This window comes from Pinus tabuliformis, chromosome 3_2 (assembly GCF_031772625.1).
Source record: "Pinus tabuliformis cultivar Carrire ecotype Pingquan chromosome 3_2, CPIR1, whole genome shotgun sequence".
Classification (NCBI taxonomy): domain Eukaryota; kingdom Viridiplantae; phylum Streptophyta; class Pinopsida; order Pinales; family Pinaceae; genus Pinus; species Pinus tabuliformis.
This window is the reverse complement of record NC_142302.1, coordinates 1,233,298,811-1,233,317,231: the sequence shown is the minus strand read 5'-3', so window position 1 is coordinate 1,233,317,231 and position 18,421 is coordinate 1,233,298,811. Positions and strand designations below refer to the sequence as shown.

At 36.0% G+C, this 18,421-nt stretch overlaps 2 protein-coding genes across 10 annotated transcripts in view; one reads left to right on the top strand and one right to left on the bottom strand.

Moving 5' to 3' along the window:
* Positions 1 to 18,421, top strand: part of LOC149185202 (uncharacterized) — a 63,893-nt gene that overhangs the window by 21,484 nt on the left and 23,988 nt on the right. For all 9 annotated transcript variants that reach the window (XM_089417796.1, XM_089417797.1, XM_089417799.1 and 6 more), the window contains exon 3: positions 8,079 to 8,206. In XM_089417796.1, coding sequence (XP_089273922.1) covers positions 8,079 to 8,206 — 128 coding nt within the window. The remainder of the gene's footprint in view (positions 1 to 8,078; positions 8,207 to 18,421) is intronic.
* LOC149185203 (uncharacterized) lies at positions 180 to 3,437 on the bottom strand. The gene is made up of 2 exons (XM_089419058.1): positions 1,133 to 3,437; positions 180 to 1,022 (listed from the first exon to the last, which is right to left on the bottom strand). The coding sequence occupies exons 1-2, from the start codon at positions 3,054 to 3,056 to the stop codon at positions 427 to 429; spliced, it is 2,520 nt and encodes an 839-aa protein (XP_089275184.1). The 5' UTR covers positions 3,057 to 3,437; the 3' UTR covers positions 180 to 426.

The window sequence follows — 18,421 nt, the reverse complement described above, 5'->3', positions numbered from 1 at the left end:
TAATCGTTTTGCTGAAAAAATAGGGTTTTTGGGATTTAATCAATGTTTTTAAAACCGGAACCGGTGACCGAACCGGTCCACCTAGCTAACCGGTTTACCGACCGGAATCGGTCTAACCGGGACTGGTTTGGTCTAAACGAACCGGTTTTTAAAAAATACATTAAATAATTAATTTTTAATGAAAAAAAACTATTTTTAAGATGTAAAACCATGATTCCAAGCCAATAGAGACAAAATATGCAAAGTTTGCTCATTTATATACCATGCAAAGGTGAATATATCAAAATGGCACCGAGTGCAATACATATCATCGACAAAATAGCAAAATACATAAGAAATGAGGCTCTAAATGGCCTATAGAGTCCAAAAACCATGCTGCAAGCTATGAGGCCATTGGCCTACTACAAGTCTACAGTGTACACATGATCAATCATCAAGATCATCACCACTACTAGACACATGATCATCATCAGGAGCTACATAGACATCATCTGGTTCAGAGTCTGAGGATGCCTCTGCCTCATCTGCAACATCAGTATCAATGCCACCAATGACAATAGAAGTGGACCTAGTGGAAGCACGAGTTTGTCGACCTGCACGACTAGTGCCTTCCATTGGTTCCTTGCCTTTCCTTGATGCCGCTACTGATCCTGGTTCTGATGCCGCCACATAATCTGCCTCATCCTCCGCTAAAGCCATGTCGATATCAAAATCAGCCTCAAACACAGGATCTTCAGTCTCCTCCACCCATTCTGATGTTGGATCAATATCGTCCAACACAATGGGATCTAGATCAGGTGATTTGCTCATCATTTGGTTCCTCCTCAGTCGAAGGTTGTATTGCACAAAAACAAGATCATTTAACCGTTTTTGTTCCAAACGGTTTCTCTTCTTCGTGTGTATGCGCTCAAAAACAGACCAATTGCGCTCACAACCTGAAGCACTGCAAGTTTGACTGAGGACTCTAATTGCAAACCTTTGCAATTGAGGACACTGGCCACCAAATGACTCCCACCAATGTGCTGCAAAGAAAAAGACAATAATTAGTAACTTAGTTTATAATTTGAATTGTAAAGAACGTAAACAATTTTAACTTGAAATGAAAAACAAAATGGAAATTGGAATTGCTTACCTGGTTGGTCCACATCTCTTGCCATCTTTGCCAAGTTTTTGCCAAAAGTACCACTTGCTTGATTGAAAATAGTAAGCTGTCTATGTATATCCAACTGGTCTACATGGTTAGGGACCATGCGCTCCAAGCAATCAATCAATCCAGCTCTGACCTCCCCATCATGCTGATCTCCTAGCCGATTTTTATAGTGATACCTTGGGTTCAAAAAATACCCGGCTGCATGTATAGGACGATGGAGTTGATTGTTCCATCTGTTATCAATGATCTCCCATATACGGCCATATTTAGCTAACCTGTCATTGTAAGCTGCCCGTATCTGCTCCTTTGCCTGATCCATAGCTTCATAAATGTAGCCCATGGCCAATCTTTCCCCATCCACCAACCTTAGCACCTTAACAAGGGGCTCGGTAATTTTCACAAGCTCTACAGACCTTTTCCAAAAATAAGTGTCTAACACTTTCTTTTTGGTGTCTTTTCCATCTGGTCTACGAGCCCACCGAGATTCAGACCATTCATCAGAGGAAAACATTTTCTGCAAGTTTCTATGTTGACCATAGAGACATTGCAACGTGAGGAAGTGAGTTGCAAATCTCGTAATTGCAGGCCTAACAAGCTCTTTGCCTCCAGTGTGTTTCCTCATTAGGCTCAATACCCATGAGTGGTTGTAAATGTATTTTGTAATGCACTTGGCATGCTCTACAGTGCTTTTTACCCACTCCACCTTGCCTATATCCTCAAGCATGAGGTCTATGCAATGTGCAGCACATGGAGTCCAAAATATGGTCTTATATTTGGCCTCAAGCATCTTTCCAGCAAGAACATAGTTTGAGGCATTATCAGTGATGACCTGCACAACATGCTGCTCCCCAACTTCCTGAATAATGTTATCCAAAAGCTCAAATAGAAGGCTTGCATCCTTTACCCTATCAGATGCATCAACTGATTTCAAAAACATGGTTCCTTGAGGGCAAGAAACAAGGAAATTAATGATAGTGCGGTTCTTTCCATCGGTCCATCCATCTGACATAATGGAACAACCTGTTTTGACCCATGACTCTCTAAACTCAGTCAAATACTCATCAATGGAAGATATCTCTTTTTGCAAAAGAGCTCCCCTCAAGTCATGCATACTAGGGCCTTTGAAGCCCTTTCCTGCAGCTATAACAGAGTCCCACATAGCTTGGTAATAAGGTGAGCGAGCAGCATTAAATGGGATATCTGAATCATACCACCATCTAGCAATGTATTGGTGAGAAGTTTCTTTGCATTGTTTTTTCCAATGCTGATCCAAAGTGGGTTGAGAACTTGGCTGGGAGGAAGTGGGATTAGATTTAGAAGAAGCAATGGTGGCAGAAGATGAGAAATAACTTTGGATGTTTTGTCTCTTTGGTCCTCTTGATGGTTGGCCAACTCCAACAGAAGGATGAACATAGTGAAAGGGGTCATTGGTGGAAGGGATAGAAGTGGAGTCTTGAATCTCAGAATCATCATACCCAATCTCTTTCATGGCTTCTAATAATTCCCTCTTCCTTGCAATTTCATCTTGGATGGCCTTCTCCCTAGACTTATCCTCATAAAATTTTTCAAGCTTGGCAATGTATTCTACCCTAATAGGACCTAACAGTGCATTTGGTGCATCACATGGCTTTACTTGGCCTCTTACCCCAGCCAAGTGTTGTTTCAACCTAAGAATACCCCCACCTCCAATAGATTTATGGCATAATTTGCATATCATTTTTCCCTCAACTACATCACAATGAGCCCATGCACTGTCCTTTCCTTTTGGAGCCATGTTTGCTTGAAATAATAACAATTTGCAAATAAATCTGCCATTTAAAAAAAAAATTGCAGCTAAGGAACATGGAAAACCAATGATAAATGTAGGAAAAAAAATGCACATGCAAGCTAAAAAATTTGATAGCATAGAGCTAGAGAGTTCATAGGCTTAGCATAGATGATAGATCATTGAAATGAGAAGTTTATAGCACAAAAAAATTAATTCATGGACAGCAGACCCAAATGAGGAATTATCAAGTGCAAATCCTTACCTGGAAATGCAAAGTAGCTCCCTTAGCCTCCTCTTGATGATGGCAACTCCACTGACAGCTACACACTATCTCCAAAATAGCTCCAACTCCAACTCCAAGATGACTACTTCAGCAAAAACTCCACACTCTCCAAGCTCACAAACAAACTCACAAACACTCACAAACACTCCAAATCAGTTGTGTGAGACAAATGAGGGTGAGAGGGGTGTCTTATAGCAATTGTGAGGGTCTTTTTGGAGGGAAAATCCCTTTCCCTCACCCCCTAAACCGCCCTCACTTCCCAAAAAACCGTGAACTTTTAGCAATACCGGCGGCCTGTCCATAAACCGGCCGGTTTAGGACGGAACCGGCCGGTTAGCAATAAACCGGCCGGTTCCGGCCTAAACCGGCCGGTTTTTACCGGTTAGGTCACTTTTTCGGGCAAATGAGGTTTGTAACCGGGTTTTTTCACCGGTTCTGACCGGTGACCCTCCCAACCGGCCGGTTAGGCCGGTAACCGGTCCGACCGGAACGGTTTTTAAAACACTGGATTTAATCCCGACTTTTTGCCTACTTTTTCCACATTGATTTATATAGCATGTAAGGGTGCACATAACCAAAATAGCACCGAGTGCAATCCATCTCTAAAATGAAAATACAATCTCTAAACTGAAAATATGTTAACAACTCCGCATGACCTCTAGCATGTAAAAAAAATCATGCTACAACAAATACGTACACCATCAAAATTATTGCCTATATTGGGATCTTCGTTATCAATATGACCCTCTAAGCATTCAAATAAGATAGAAAAAACATAAAAAGTCAAGTGAATATTTTGTTTGAGTGATGTGTGCTTTTTTTAGTTGGCTCATGATAGAGGAGTTGCAATCCCCCCAATCTTGAAGTCTTGGAAAACTGTTAAGTTTGTTGGATTGAGTGAGATTTAAAATTCAATGGAGTGTTGCAATCCCCCGGTGTTTCCTTGCATTTCCCTAAAAGGGGGACATGTGGAAACGTTTCCATGTTGCGGGAGGGGGGCACACTCCCTACCTTGGGAGACGCGTCCCCGTGGAATACTGGGGTGGACTAATACATGAAGAGAGTGAAGAGATCTTGAGAGATTATCTCTAGATGTGGCAAGCTCACTTCTACCAATGCAATCCAATCTGATAAATCACGTGTCCAAAACTAGAAACTCCAAAAGTTTAGGAAATCCCTAAAATATGAGCAATGATGTCACCAAAGTAAATGATATGGGGAACATTTTTTGGAACAACAAACTAACAAGAACCTAGTCTCTTCTATTATATTTGTGTGTGGTTGGTTATCTGGAAGAGGAGTAATAAAGTTTAATGGTATTTGGAGCAAATAACCTTGTTTGCAACTTTTTATATTTGTGTAATAGTATTTTGAAGTGGAACGAGAGCCTTTATTTATATATTCTAGGGATTAGTGTTGTGTATCACTTTGTATATGTTTTGAATATATGCCTTGCTTTTATCCAATGGTAGAAGTTCATGCTTGGAAGGATGCAGTAATAGATGGGACTTGGTGGGACATGCAGTTAGCTGCAAAGTATTTTCTCAGTCAGGGAAGATAGAGAATTATTCCTCTTTCCAACATTGTAATAAAGCAGTTGCCTTGAGTATGAGAATAGGCAATATGATTGCCTCGAGGCTTCTAATAATAAAACTTGGCAGTGGAAGATGAAACTTTCCTCAACCTAGAAATATATTGCTGTTAAGTTGTTTGATGGGATTGAAATTATTTTGAACAATGGGTTGGACATGCCATTGAAATGATGTCATGGGATTGATGATCTTATAGATGGCTAGGGATTAGAGCTGTTCCATTCAGAGAGAGATATTGAGAATATTCTGGTGTGACCATTTTCCTTTAGGACATTTAGTCTGGAGTATATTTGGATGTTAATTGGTATTTCTGAGTCACAGAAGGTAGCAAGAGTATAGAGAGATTTTTGTGGGGCAGCCCATTATCAAAGATACCTATGGGTTGATGAAGAAAAGGACACCACTGCATCTGAACATAGTTTTGGTAAAATGACAAGTTTAGGCTTCTCGACCTCTATATTGAATGCAACGAAAAAGTATTATTTATATAAATGTTTGAGTACAAGAGATATGATATATGGTTACAAAAGAGGGTTCACTTATATACCTAGGCAGAAACACCTTCATGAATGGTTATGTCCTTTTAGACATGCCTCTTCAGTAACTAATTATTATTATGATAAGGCGCGTCTTCCGTTTCTTTGTCTTTTACGCTCTTCACTTCTTTTAGAATTCTTTTATTTATCATCTTTGATGATACAACACAATAGGATTCTCTGATTGATAAACAAAATTATCAAATTGAGAAGGGATCTAACGATCCTAAATCAAACCTCTGTGGAACTTTGCAATTATTTGATATCTGGGACAAATTGTTATCATAAGAATATATTGTGCAAACATTAATATTCTTTGGAACATAAGTCTGTTGTTTCTGTTCTGAGTGGTAAAGATATGCAGACTGATTAAGATGTCTGCTCCTATGATTTGGATGTTGGTAAGCAGTTCTTGTGATTTCTAAGACATATCCCTTCTCAGTTCGACAATTTTGTTTATCACTTGCAAGATCTTATCATCTTGTGTATCATCGACGATGAAAACTTGAAGAACCTCGGAAGATACGAATAGATTACAAGACAAAAAAATAGATGACACGCTTTGTTAGCAATAACTTTTGAGGACAAAGCTTTCGTGAAGAGGAAGGCAATGTTAGAATATAAGATATATAAATAATAATAATAATAATGATTAATCAATAGTTAGTTACTGAAGAGACATCTCTTAAAGGACAGGCTGTTCATGAAAGGGCTCCTGGATAGGTACATAAGCGGCCTTCATTTGTAACCATATCATATCTCTTATATATTAAGATTACTCATCCTATGATGGATGATATTATAGATATTTTGAATGTTCTGCTGCGGATACGAACTTTGTTTGTTACATTGAACATATGGTCAAGTAGGTTTGTCTCTTTCAGTAATTTTATGGGCCATGCAACATTGAACATAGCTTATTAGACAAATGGTTATAAGAAGACATGCATCCAGCTCAGTTTGGACAGTGCACTACTATTTTGCAGGCATGACAGTCTGGTATGTTTCCATGTGAGACTTTTTGTGTAAGAAAGGGACAGATCATAGCCACAAATCTAGCAGGAGAATATGGTCAAGAGCAGCACAAAAGATCTTAGTGAATTTGATTCCCTAAAATAGACTGTGAAGGATACACTTCCTGGAGATTGAGAGAGACAAATACCCTTGACAAAGGTGAAAATGAGAAGTGGATCTCGTGGTATTTAGTAAATTGGTAAAATGTATATGGTATTTTGGATTTATTGTTTCCTGAAATTAGGTGGTGCAATTTTGAAAGCCATAGATATAGCTTACCAAGGCTTATTTCAGATCTTTTCTTGTCGTGGCAGATGTCACAAAGTGTATTTCACTCAGTACCCTCTCTAGAGTGGTGGACAGAACTGCAATATCATCAAGTAGCAGGATTACAATGAAAACTGAAAGTGACAAACATTGCGTTGCAACTATGTAGTATCTCTTAAGATTTTGTTCTAATAGGCCAGACTTGACCCAGGGTGATACTGTTTAACTAAAATAAAATTTAGATGACACTAGATTCTCAACAAGACGTGTTGTGATGGTGAAGAACAATGTCACAAAATTTCATCACTATTGTAGTAGTCTTCTAGAGATGCCAGGACATGATGCCTTTCTAATTTACACAGATGTTTTGGATAAGATATTTAATTCTTAATTTTCCCATTTGATTGGTAACGAGACTGTCTCCTTATCGGTGTTGGTACTGTAGTCATGATGCTTGAAAATCTAGAGACATTGGCATGGAGCAACCGAGGCTTAATCTTTGTGCATCTGTTCATGCATACAAGGCATGTGTTCTCTTAGGCCTACTACTGATGATGTTGTATCCCTTTGGCATGCAAACTATGCTAGCATTATACAAGGTGATTACACTGATGATGTTTTGATCAGATCTGCCAAGATAAATCTCATGTTACTGAATATCAAGCACCACAATTATGCATAACTCTTGAATAACAGTACATAGAGAAAAAAGATTGGCTAAATTGTTTTTATATGCCAATTTTCTAAGAAACACAATTTAATCAGATTCTGAGGTTTTCCTTGTTGAAACAGATTCTTATGGGGTTGTGTCAGTGACTTTAGAAGTTTGAACATATAGGATTTGGAATTAGTGCAACAAGTTGAAGCCTGGTGCGTGTGTGCACCAGTAAAAACAGTTCTTGTCCATTTTTATTCAATGCACAAATTGGATGGGGCATCACTTTTTTTGTCTCAAGTAGTAGTAATTGGCCAAAATATTAAATTATAATTGGAATCCATTTTCCAGTCATTTCTGGATGAGAAAAAGGTCGTTCCCAAATCACCCAAAACCACTATCATGTCAATTGTAAATTATACTGCCAGAGTCCTGGAGAAATTTATTGCTCCTGTTCATTTAAACTTAGGGTCAAGTTAGTATTAACTGAATAACACATTAAGGACACTTGACCTTTTATTTAATTTTTGGACAAGTTTAAAAATGGATTTTTCAAATACGAAAATAACGTCCACTACGAAAGGCTACTTCTCAAATCCTATGGTCTTCTTTAATTCAACAATAATGACATGGTAGGATCCCAGTTATGTTTCTCTTATTTATCGGTGACGGAATATGAACCTAGAAATTTTGGCATCATAAATTGGATGTCATAGATGCCTTGTGACAAATCAGTTTTTATTCAGAAGATGGTGGGATGACTTTTCTCCTGTATGAGTGATGTTTGTTTGTTTGAATACGTATTTGTCGTAGATCATGTAAGGTTGGCGTTGAAGGGAGCTGCTGCTCAGGCAAGAATGGTTGCAGTTGGTGTCTTCACATGATTGGAGGAGAAGCTTATAGTATTCCTTTGGGGCCAAGTTCTGCCTTCGAAGTAACAGGTCTCCTCATGATAACTTCAACTGCTGATTCTTGCACATTTTCCACTAATAACACACTTACTGCACCAATATCCGAAGAGATTATTTTTGAAAGCTTTGCAATCCTATCAATTTTGAATGAGATATATCTTGGCATAGGTAATGTTCTTGGTTTTTTTTTCACCTTGCAACTTTTAAGCTTTTTGTACCTATGAAGGTTGCAGCTTTTTCATTGTTGCTCACGTAGTTGTTATAGAACAGTCCTCTTTATTTTGTTATTCCAACTCCAACATTTGTAGAAATATTCCCTTTCAACAGATCAAGCTTCTGTTTGTATCCTCATTATATATAATGCTGTATATTTAATGTAGGTTTTTATCCTCATAAGCATTAAGTGCCCGGAACTTTAATCTTTTGTGAAAACTAGAGTACTGCCCGCGTTATCATTGGGTGTAACATATTTATAAAGGTCTTGACAATGACTGGATTGTTGGGAACAATTTCAGATTATTAGCTGGCCTCCCTGTTAGGGACCTCTCTTTATTCATCTGTTTTGGATTAGTTGATGTTTAAGAATATTATAGGTTCTATGCTGTGCCTATATTTTCATGTGGACACATAAGGAGATTGCTGTCCAGATATCCAAGGATAGTCTTTGTACTGATCATGACATGTCGGAAGTCCTGCTTTTGTGTCTGAGTGCCTATGTTAAATCAAACATTGCTACCCGATGCTTCTGTCTAAAGGTAAACATGTGCTGCTACCACATAGTGTGCGGTGTGCTTACGTTCATGGTTGTTGGTGGAAACTCTCCTTGCATATCAAAATTGCCTCCATAAGAAACAAATATTTTACAAGTTCAACAAATTACAAAAACAAAACTTTAGCGTTGAATTTGGAAAGAAAAACATACTTCCAATCACACAGCTGAAATACTGGTGCTAGAAGCCACAGTAGGAAAGAAAACTTTAAAATGGTAGACAACTAGATGGGTTTCATACATTTTGTGAACCAATCCTAGCCATATTCTGATAGGATTCTCTGTTCCTGTACATATATCATGGACTTGTCTGGACTCTGGAGAAACATTATTTGGCACATTCTATTCTCTTTGCATCCATCGCCATTGGATAAATTTTGGTGTGTACAGAATATGTTGTGCACTGTGCCTGTAGTATTCATGAAATTCCAAGAATGTGGATAAGGTAATTACATTCACCGGGTAAAAGGATAGTAACAGTGTACTGAATTTGATAGACTGGAAGTCCTGCTTTTGTGTTGAATGCTTCGGTTAAATCTTACATTGCAGCTTTGGTGCTTATGTTAAAACTTAAAATATCCTGCCACCTCTTATCAAAATATAGTTTTAAATGTCAAACTCCTAGAGTCTTATCCGACTTTCATATGAACCTTTGCTTTAACAAAATTAGTGATTGGCACGTACAGAAATTTACCCCCCTTCTGTAAAACTTTCCTGGAGAAATAGAAAATACTCTCAAAAGACAGCTAAAAATTCTGCTTAGTCTGTGGTGCTAAAAGTCATGTATGGAAGGAGCATTATGAAATGGTCAAGATGTGTTATTACCATAGTAATATTTATGTGTCTGTACGTAATACTATCTCTTGCAACCTGTCTTCCCTGGATGTTGGATTGTTGGGAACCTTCTTTTAACAACCTGTAAAGTGCTCCTTGCCTACCTAATCAGATGACTGAGATTGTATGAACTTAGCTTTCTTTTATCATTCCCTTTCCACAGGGCTTGCTAAGTTTCCATTACTGCCCTTTAGTGTGCACATCTTGTGCTGTGGCAATGACAATGCTTCTTGAGTTTTCTTCTTAAGTATTGCATCTGCCATCTATGTAGTAAAGTTTTTACATTGGAGTCTGTGAAGACAGGTTAGAAGATGAATAGCTTTCTTTATTTTCTCCTTTCGACAGTTGAGGTATGCCACTTTCATAGGTAAGCATGCAGTATTCCTTATCAATACCTTTAATGATTAGACTGAGTTGAGATGACAGGGAGAACATACGTGTTACAATGATCGTCGAACTTGAACCTTTAGGTTTGAAATTTGGCGAACCTAAAAAAATATCAGGTTCGACAAGCCTCATCGAGTCTCATGGCCATTGACCAATTCCATAGCTCAATCTCATGACCTCCTAACATAACTCAAGCATGTAATCTGCCTTAGCAGTTTCCATGTCCATGATAACATTTTTTATCTTTATTGATGTTGATTTCTCACTATTTTACACTATATTTCATTTTAAAGTTTATATATATATATATAGATATATATATCAACGAACCTAATGGGGAACCTCATCTGAACCTCACCAAAAAAATTGAACTCGAACAAAACCTAATCATTGCTGAACCCGAACTCGAACCCAAACCATGTTACTTAGGGGAAGAACCATGTACCGCTTTAAAACATGTACAGATGAGATACAATCAGTTACATGTTGCATCACCCTTGAAGTAAACAGAAGTGGGTGATGCATGATAATACTATTGTTATAAGCATGATGCATATCAATTTCAAGGGCTGTGCCTAGATATGATCTTCCTTGCACATCTGAAGATTTGAAAAGTAGGAAGAAATGTTCTGGGAAAATCACAGCATTGTTATATAAACGTGCAACTGCATGTAGCCTGTTTTCCTTACTGCTAAGTTAATGTATAATGTTTAAATTTGATCTTTATAGCAGCATAATTCTAGCTATGAATTTTTATAGCAGATATAAGGGGCACTCTTCTTCCAACATTTATTGTAGATTTCAAGCAACATTCATATTACAGAATCACAGGAATTTTGAGAAACACATTATAGACGTCCTGAAGCATTCATCATTTTCATAGAATGAATACAACTGAAAATAAAAGCTAACTTGAAGAGATCTACTCTTATCTGGATACCACCCGTTGTAGTTCACTGAATGACTTCCGGGGAACAATTGTCCTGCAAGGTATGGGAAATCTTTTGCGACTGCCACACCTAATCTGAAGTTATGAATTTACCTTGGCAAACTTCAGCTCTCACAGCAGAAATTTCCTCAACTCACCCACCTACTGGCTGGAATAGGAGAGCTTTTGGGTCAAGCATACATGGAACAACAAAGCTGAGGCAATCAGCAAGGTGCTTGATAGCCTTCATGCTAGACGAGTATTCTTTTGCTTGTCGTATCACCGGTTAAAGGGTCATAGTTGACTTGCCGATTTGCTCTATCAGTATTTCATAAATGCCCATTAGTCTGCCTACTTTTGACTATAGCTGCATTTCACCTTGGGAGGTTGATAAACAGAAATACCAAATATTTAACTCAACAAAAGATGACTGGACTGAGTCTGAAGCTCCTGCAACCTCCATTGGGAGAACATAAATCATAAGCAGTAATGCAATGCATACACAGATTCTTACAAGAGATTTACCCTGTAAACACAAACTGGGAAACCAGCAAACTGTTTGGAGCCATATGTCTAACATTTTTATTATCAAATAAGTTCATTGTTTCCAACACAATACATATGATACCACAGCATCCGAAACCTCTAATCCATTAACACCGATTAGATTGTAACAATAATTCTTTAAGCAAGACTTACTGCAGATTACTGGAAGAAACGATACCGTTGTTTTCATTCAGGTATTATTTTATGAAGATACTCTACAGTGTGTTATAGGCACTGATGTGCATCGCTTGTTTAGAAGCACAACTTTCACCGAATGTGAATTTCCCTTTTCTAAATGGTACTCTTGTTACACATTGCATAAATGTTGTAACCTGCTCCACTGAAATATGGAATGCTAATTTGAGAAATAGGATATAAACTCTTTCAAGGCACACCTTGGTATGGTGGTTTCTTATCACTTTTTGCAAGGTCCCTTGCATAAATCTGCCCATGTAGGTTGCTTGCTTAGATACGTTGCTTTTGGAGCCCAGCATTTAGCTGTATTGCTACTTTAGATGTATAGTTTTTGGAACCTAGCCTAGCCCCGTTAGTTGACTATGTACGGAAGGCTGTTTTATCAATCTGATCGTTACCATGTTTTTCATTTTAGATGTCCCTGTTATTTCATGGAATTTACTTTCCAAGTGGAAAATATGCTATCACAGATACCTGTATTTTTTTTGGTTTGATTTTTATCTATTTTTTTAGTTAGATTCATTCAGGTTCCTTTCTTTGAGTTTCAGATCTCGGTGTGTATAGGTTTAAGACACACGAGTTTCCATTTTTTGAATGAGACTTGATACATATCGTCCAAGTGTTGTAGCACATTATCCGGCAACGGTTGAGCATTTCTAGTAGTATTTCTATTTGTTAGTAGTACTTTTATATGGGTGGGTTAGTTTTTGGATAGGGTCTCTTACCTGTCAGAGTTTCTCATAGACAGCGATTAGGAAAAAAACGATGGTTTCCTAACAAGACTTTATAATCACCTAATGACTTGAGTAACTAGGTTTCCTAACAAGACTCTATAATCACCTCATGACTTGACTATTTATTTCTTTCATACAGAAAAGTATATTATCATGATATAATAGTGATAAGAGCTTAATACGACCTTTAATAACCACATTATTGAAAAAAAGAGATATAGCAACGTTCCACTAAGTGTTTGGGACGGTGGGATGCGGTATTAAGGGACGCGTGAGGCCACACCCTATATTCCAGGGAAGATCATACGGGATTTTATAATCACCTAATGACTTGAGTAACTAGGTTTCCTAACAAGACTCTATAATCACCTCATGACTTGACTATTTATTTCTGTCATACAGCAAAGTATATTATCATGATATAATAGTGATAAGAGCTTAATACGACCTTTAATAACCACATTATTGAAAAAAAAGAGATATAGCAACGTTCCACTAAGTGTTTGGGACGGTGGGATGCGGTATTAAGGGACGCGTGAGACCACACCCTATATTCCAGGGAAGATCATACGGGATGTTAGGGTCTTTGACATAGGGGACTTGAAATACTAAAAATTTAAAATTAAAATGTATAAGACTGAAATGTAAATCATTGAAATCTTATACATGACAATAGAATAGTACCATACATGATTACTTGTAACATAACAATGTAATAATATAGTAGAAGATAATAATAATGATTTTCAAGTCATCCATGTCATTGTGTTTTATCATTAGATGTAGAAATTCAATTTAAAAGATGAATTCAAAATTGAGAAAAGATGAACAATTATGAATTATTATCTTTTCCGAATTCATTCTTTATTAACTTTTATATAGATGACCCAAATCTAACATCAAGATATTATGCAATATTCTGCAAGGATTTTAAGAAGAATTTGTTTTAACTAACATCTCATATTATTTTAGTGAAGAGCATAACAGAGATCCCCGGTATTTTGTTAGTGGTAATGACCTTTGAAGTATTGTTTTAAGCTATCGACTTACGATAGCATGATGACATGACTGGCGGTGCTGTACTGTAGTATATTTTTTCAAATGAGTAGTTGCTTTTAGATTATTTTTGAGTGGCTTAATAATTTCAAATGCATTCATGATAAATTGAGTAGGATTTGTATCTCACAAGTTGAATATTACTAGTTTTTATAACAGTTAGGTGGACCATGCATTTTATGATATTGCGTTTTGATTTGTGTTTACCGTGCATTGAAATATGACATGTATTTACTTTTGGTGCTATGGAGAGTAGGAATGTTTTGATAACTTGTGAAATTTTTGGATTGGATTACTTAAACATTGGTTTTCAACTATATTCCATGCACATAAAAACTTATTTCATTGTTTTCACATGAATTAATATTTTGAAGGGGACAATTGTGTGTTGATCAAGTCTAATAAGAGGGAATTCACATAAAATATTCATCGGTATATACGTTGTTAGTGTGTAATATGAGAAGTTTTATTTTTTTCAAGTTAAGCTGAGTCGCTCCTCATCATTGTCCCCTATCAATTGATTTTCACTTAGCTATTGCTTCTTATTGATATATGTTTGTTATTGACTAAAATGCAGTGCCGTCAGTTGTCAATTTGTTATTAACATAAATTCTCATGTGGGCTTGGATTTATCTTTACTTGACTGTGGTCTACAAGCTTCTTTTGGGGAATGTTTGGCGTGATAGAATTTGAGGGGTGGATAGGAAACGTGTCAGTTTTTTAATGAAAGTGACAACTAGAGCATGTTATGGTTCTTTATTTAATCTTTTGATTTTTTTATCTTGGTTGTGTCTCCAACTCTTTTTGCAAGTTTTGGTAGCCTAATATTTGATTTTTCGAAAGGAAATGTGTTTATTACTTTGCAATCAAAGCAACGTCTAAAGGATTTTTTGGGGGCTATAATCGCTTCGTGAAGTTAATATAAATACTTCAGGCTTTGTTAATTCCTTGTACTATTTTAACTCATCTAACGTCGTTGAACTCATTCGACATGTCGAATAGAAAATCTTCTATGATGACAGATCTTCTGTAGATTAAATAACGAAGTGTAGCAATAATCTCGTCAGTGTCGCTGTTACCGGTGCTTCAGTCCAAATTTTATTGGGATTGTTAAACTGATATACCAACACTAAGCTCATTATTGAAATCTATTGCCAAGAGTAGCAATAATCTAGTCAGCGTTTTCATAATTTTTTAATATAGTGTTGATAAAATGCTGCTATTGATGTTTTCATGCTTATAGGCACACACTAATAATTGTGTCCATTTGTGTGTCTTAATATAAGAGGATTCAAGTCAGTTTTCTCCACATTTAGTGTAGATTTAGCAAATAGGTTGAACACAATTAAAATTGTTATTTAATCCTCTCTTTTGGGGATCCTATTGGAGGGGCAACCTTTTGAATACCATCTCTACTAGTGGCTAGGTATAGTTGTATTTTCTTTAGATTTGGTGGTGATGACTTAATTATTAAAGTTATTCGTCATTTTATGACACCCCTAAACTATTTTAGGCTATGAACTCATTCTTGTTATCGTTAGTGTCTCCATTTAATCACGAAGAAAGATCAAACGATTTAAAAAAAGTTCTATAATTTATATATACTTGTTGAAGTGGGTTGTTTTCCATTCAAAATATAGCTATGACAAGGTACTTAATGTAAAAGCACGAGACAACTAGAAAGACGAGGCTTTATGTTGCCGCAAACTCTTGTGAAGGACATAGTTGTTGTAGTAAAGGTGTCATGACTGTGGTAAATTATCGGAGGATAGAGGGAAGGAGCGACTTTATAGGATTTTTTTTACCATAACCTACTAGATGTAACCGAGTTAGAAACTGTGGTGTGATGTGGATTGATATGGAGATAGAGGATAGAAAAAATTAGATATTACAAAGGCATCAACTCTAACTTAGATATCAAAAGTATTTTTTGTATTACATCTAGTATAAAGAATACAATCAACATTGCTAACATTGCTAAAATAAGAATGAATTCTCATGTGTAGAATGAATTCTCACAATAATGAATTCTCATGTGTAGAATGAATTCTCACAATAAGAATGAATTCTCATGTGTTGAGTGAATTCTCACGCGATGTGTACGACATTAAACAATTTTGAAAGTGTTGTTTGATGAAAAACTTTATAGAATGTTCTGCATATGTTATCATTAGATCTCAATTTCATGATATATGTTAAAATATTGACATTCCTAATTGAAACTCATGTGTAGTAGGACATTAGACAATTTTGAAAGTGTTGTTTGATGAAAGAGTTTATAGAATTTTATGCATGTGTTGTCATTAGATCTCAATTTCATGATATCTGTACGAAAATTGGCATTCCCAATGTTTCAATTGATGAAAATTGTAGAGACATGGGGAAGAGTCCTCTAAAATAGATCATGGAGATTGGGAAGCTTCTTGCAAGTCATTTTGAGCTTTGGAATAAAATTTTAAAATATGATTAAATCTTTCATATATACCATAGTTGGTCACATTTGACATTAATAACTTTAGCCATTAACATTAAATACATTACTCTTTAACTTTTAACACACTATTTTAATAATAATCACATTAAGATAATTAGTATGATGTATATAAAAACTATAACTTCATTGTAAGATATATTAGTCTTATTTTCAATGCAAGATATTTAAATAGCCAACAAAGCGAATATATATACCATTAACATTAAATACATTACTCTTAACTTTTAACACACTATTTTAATAATAATCACATTAAGATAATTAGTATGATGTATATAAAAACTATAACTTCATTGTAAGATATATTAGTCTTATTTTCAATGCAAGATATTTAAATAGCCAACAAAGCGAATATATATATATATATATATATATGACAAATTTTACAAATTTACCACTAAATTTATTGCAAGTTATTTGGTAAAAGTAGAACATACCCTAATACTTCATAACAATTATAAAATAAACGAGGGAATGCAACTTTATGTTGGATTTCTTGAGATTCTTGACTTAAACACAAATTATGTTTAACTCTAGTTGCTAGGGTATGTTTTATTTTGATCAAATAACTTGCCCTAAAGTTAGGGTTAAACTTGTAAAACATTGCTAGGGTATGTTCTACTTTTACCAAATAACTTGCAATAAATTTAGTGGTAAATTTGTAAAATTTGTCATATATATATATATATATATATATATATATATATTTTGTTTGCTATAGTAAATATATGTATTTTCCATATAAAGAATATACAAGTTTGGATCTCTTAAGGGATTGCTTGTGGGGCATATTTTAATCGTTTGAAGACCATAGGACTTGTTGAATGCAATATCAACATATTGAAAAACCAATAAAGAAAATATACTACTATGGAATTGGGGGCTATTGAGGTGACCTAGTAGCAACAAATTACAGTCATAAACAAAGAGTAATAATGACAATGTTACATAGCATAAACATAGTTTGGTCTAATCTTTATGATTTTCTTCTTATAGCATTTAGGCATTCAAACAGTGTGAAATCCTTCACATAACTTAGCTTGGTTTCAATGAGAGTCCTAATGATATGATGGTTGAAAATTAGAAGAAAATTCTCTCTATTGGCACTCTTTGATCTACTATGTACCATCTTGCAGCTTTATGCAATACTTGGATACTGTATTAACTTCTATGTATTTGTCGACATACTTGAGAAAAAGTGATGTTAGAGAATGAAGATTGCAATTGCATGATTTCATGGAACATAGGGTGAAGCTCATAATAACCTCATATCCATTTAATCATAAGGAGGGAGTTCCCAAGCACTTGTATTCGAGGAATTCCTTTTTCAAGACCATGGATTTAAACCAATCCAATGGTTAGGAGTTCACTATGGATGTTTGGAGAATGATTGGTATTGGATTTAGTGAGAAGTGGATTATTCCCTTTGCTCTTTCCTTGGGTGGAGTGTTGTGGGGCGTTCCATCTCAAAATGCCTAAATGAATTTGAGCTTCAATGTTTATACGAGAGCTATAAGCACAATGAGGGTCTAAGGAGGATTGGGGAAAGGCACTTCAACTATTTAGACTTTATGGAGTGCTTTTGAAAGGCAAAGTTTCCCTATTTTCAAAATTCTTTATCGTTCTTGCTAACCATTCCCCTTTTGTTTGTGCAAGATGCAAGGCTTTATATGCTTTTGTTTCCTTGTGTTTATATCTATTCCTTTAAGCTAGTTCAAGTGAGTTCCCTTGTCCTATAATTTGATCGTAGACCCTTTTGAAGGGACTTGAGAGGAATTGCTTGTTTTCAAATTTGATTCACATGAGTTGAATCTTCCAGGGCCATTTGGGATTTCCCTTTGTAATAACTCATTTAAGGTTTAGGCTCTATTGTTGCATCATAGCTTCCTTTTTGGTGTAGATCTTAAGTTGAGGCTCTTTTGTTGAGCAAAAGTGATGTAAGAATTTTGGCTTTCGTAAGGCAATTGTTTTTTTTTGAGTTTTTTCTAACACTAATGTGGTGGTTGGTAGAAGTATTGAATGGATAAAAATATTTGTTTGCGTCTTCGCTGATTTTCTTTCGAGGGTTTGCATTCCAAAGGACTTGATCCTCTTGTCCATTAATGAAGGCATTGCACTTTTTAAGACAATCTGCATAGGACTTCTAGATCATGACATTTGTCATTGGGGGGTCCTAATCTCTCTAGAATACCATTGTTGTTTTTTTGGGGTTTATCACTTGAGCTCTCAGAGTATGGCAGAAAGTGCAGAGGTCTTTTGATTTAAGTTCATGTCTGAGGGGGATGGGCAATTTATGCTCATC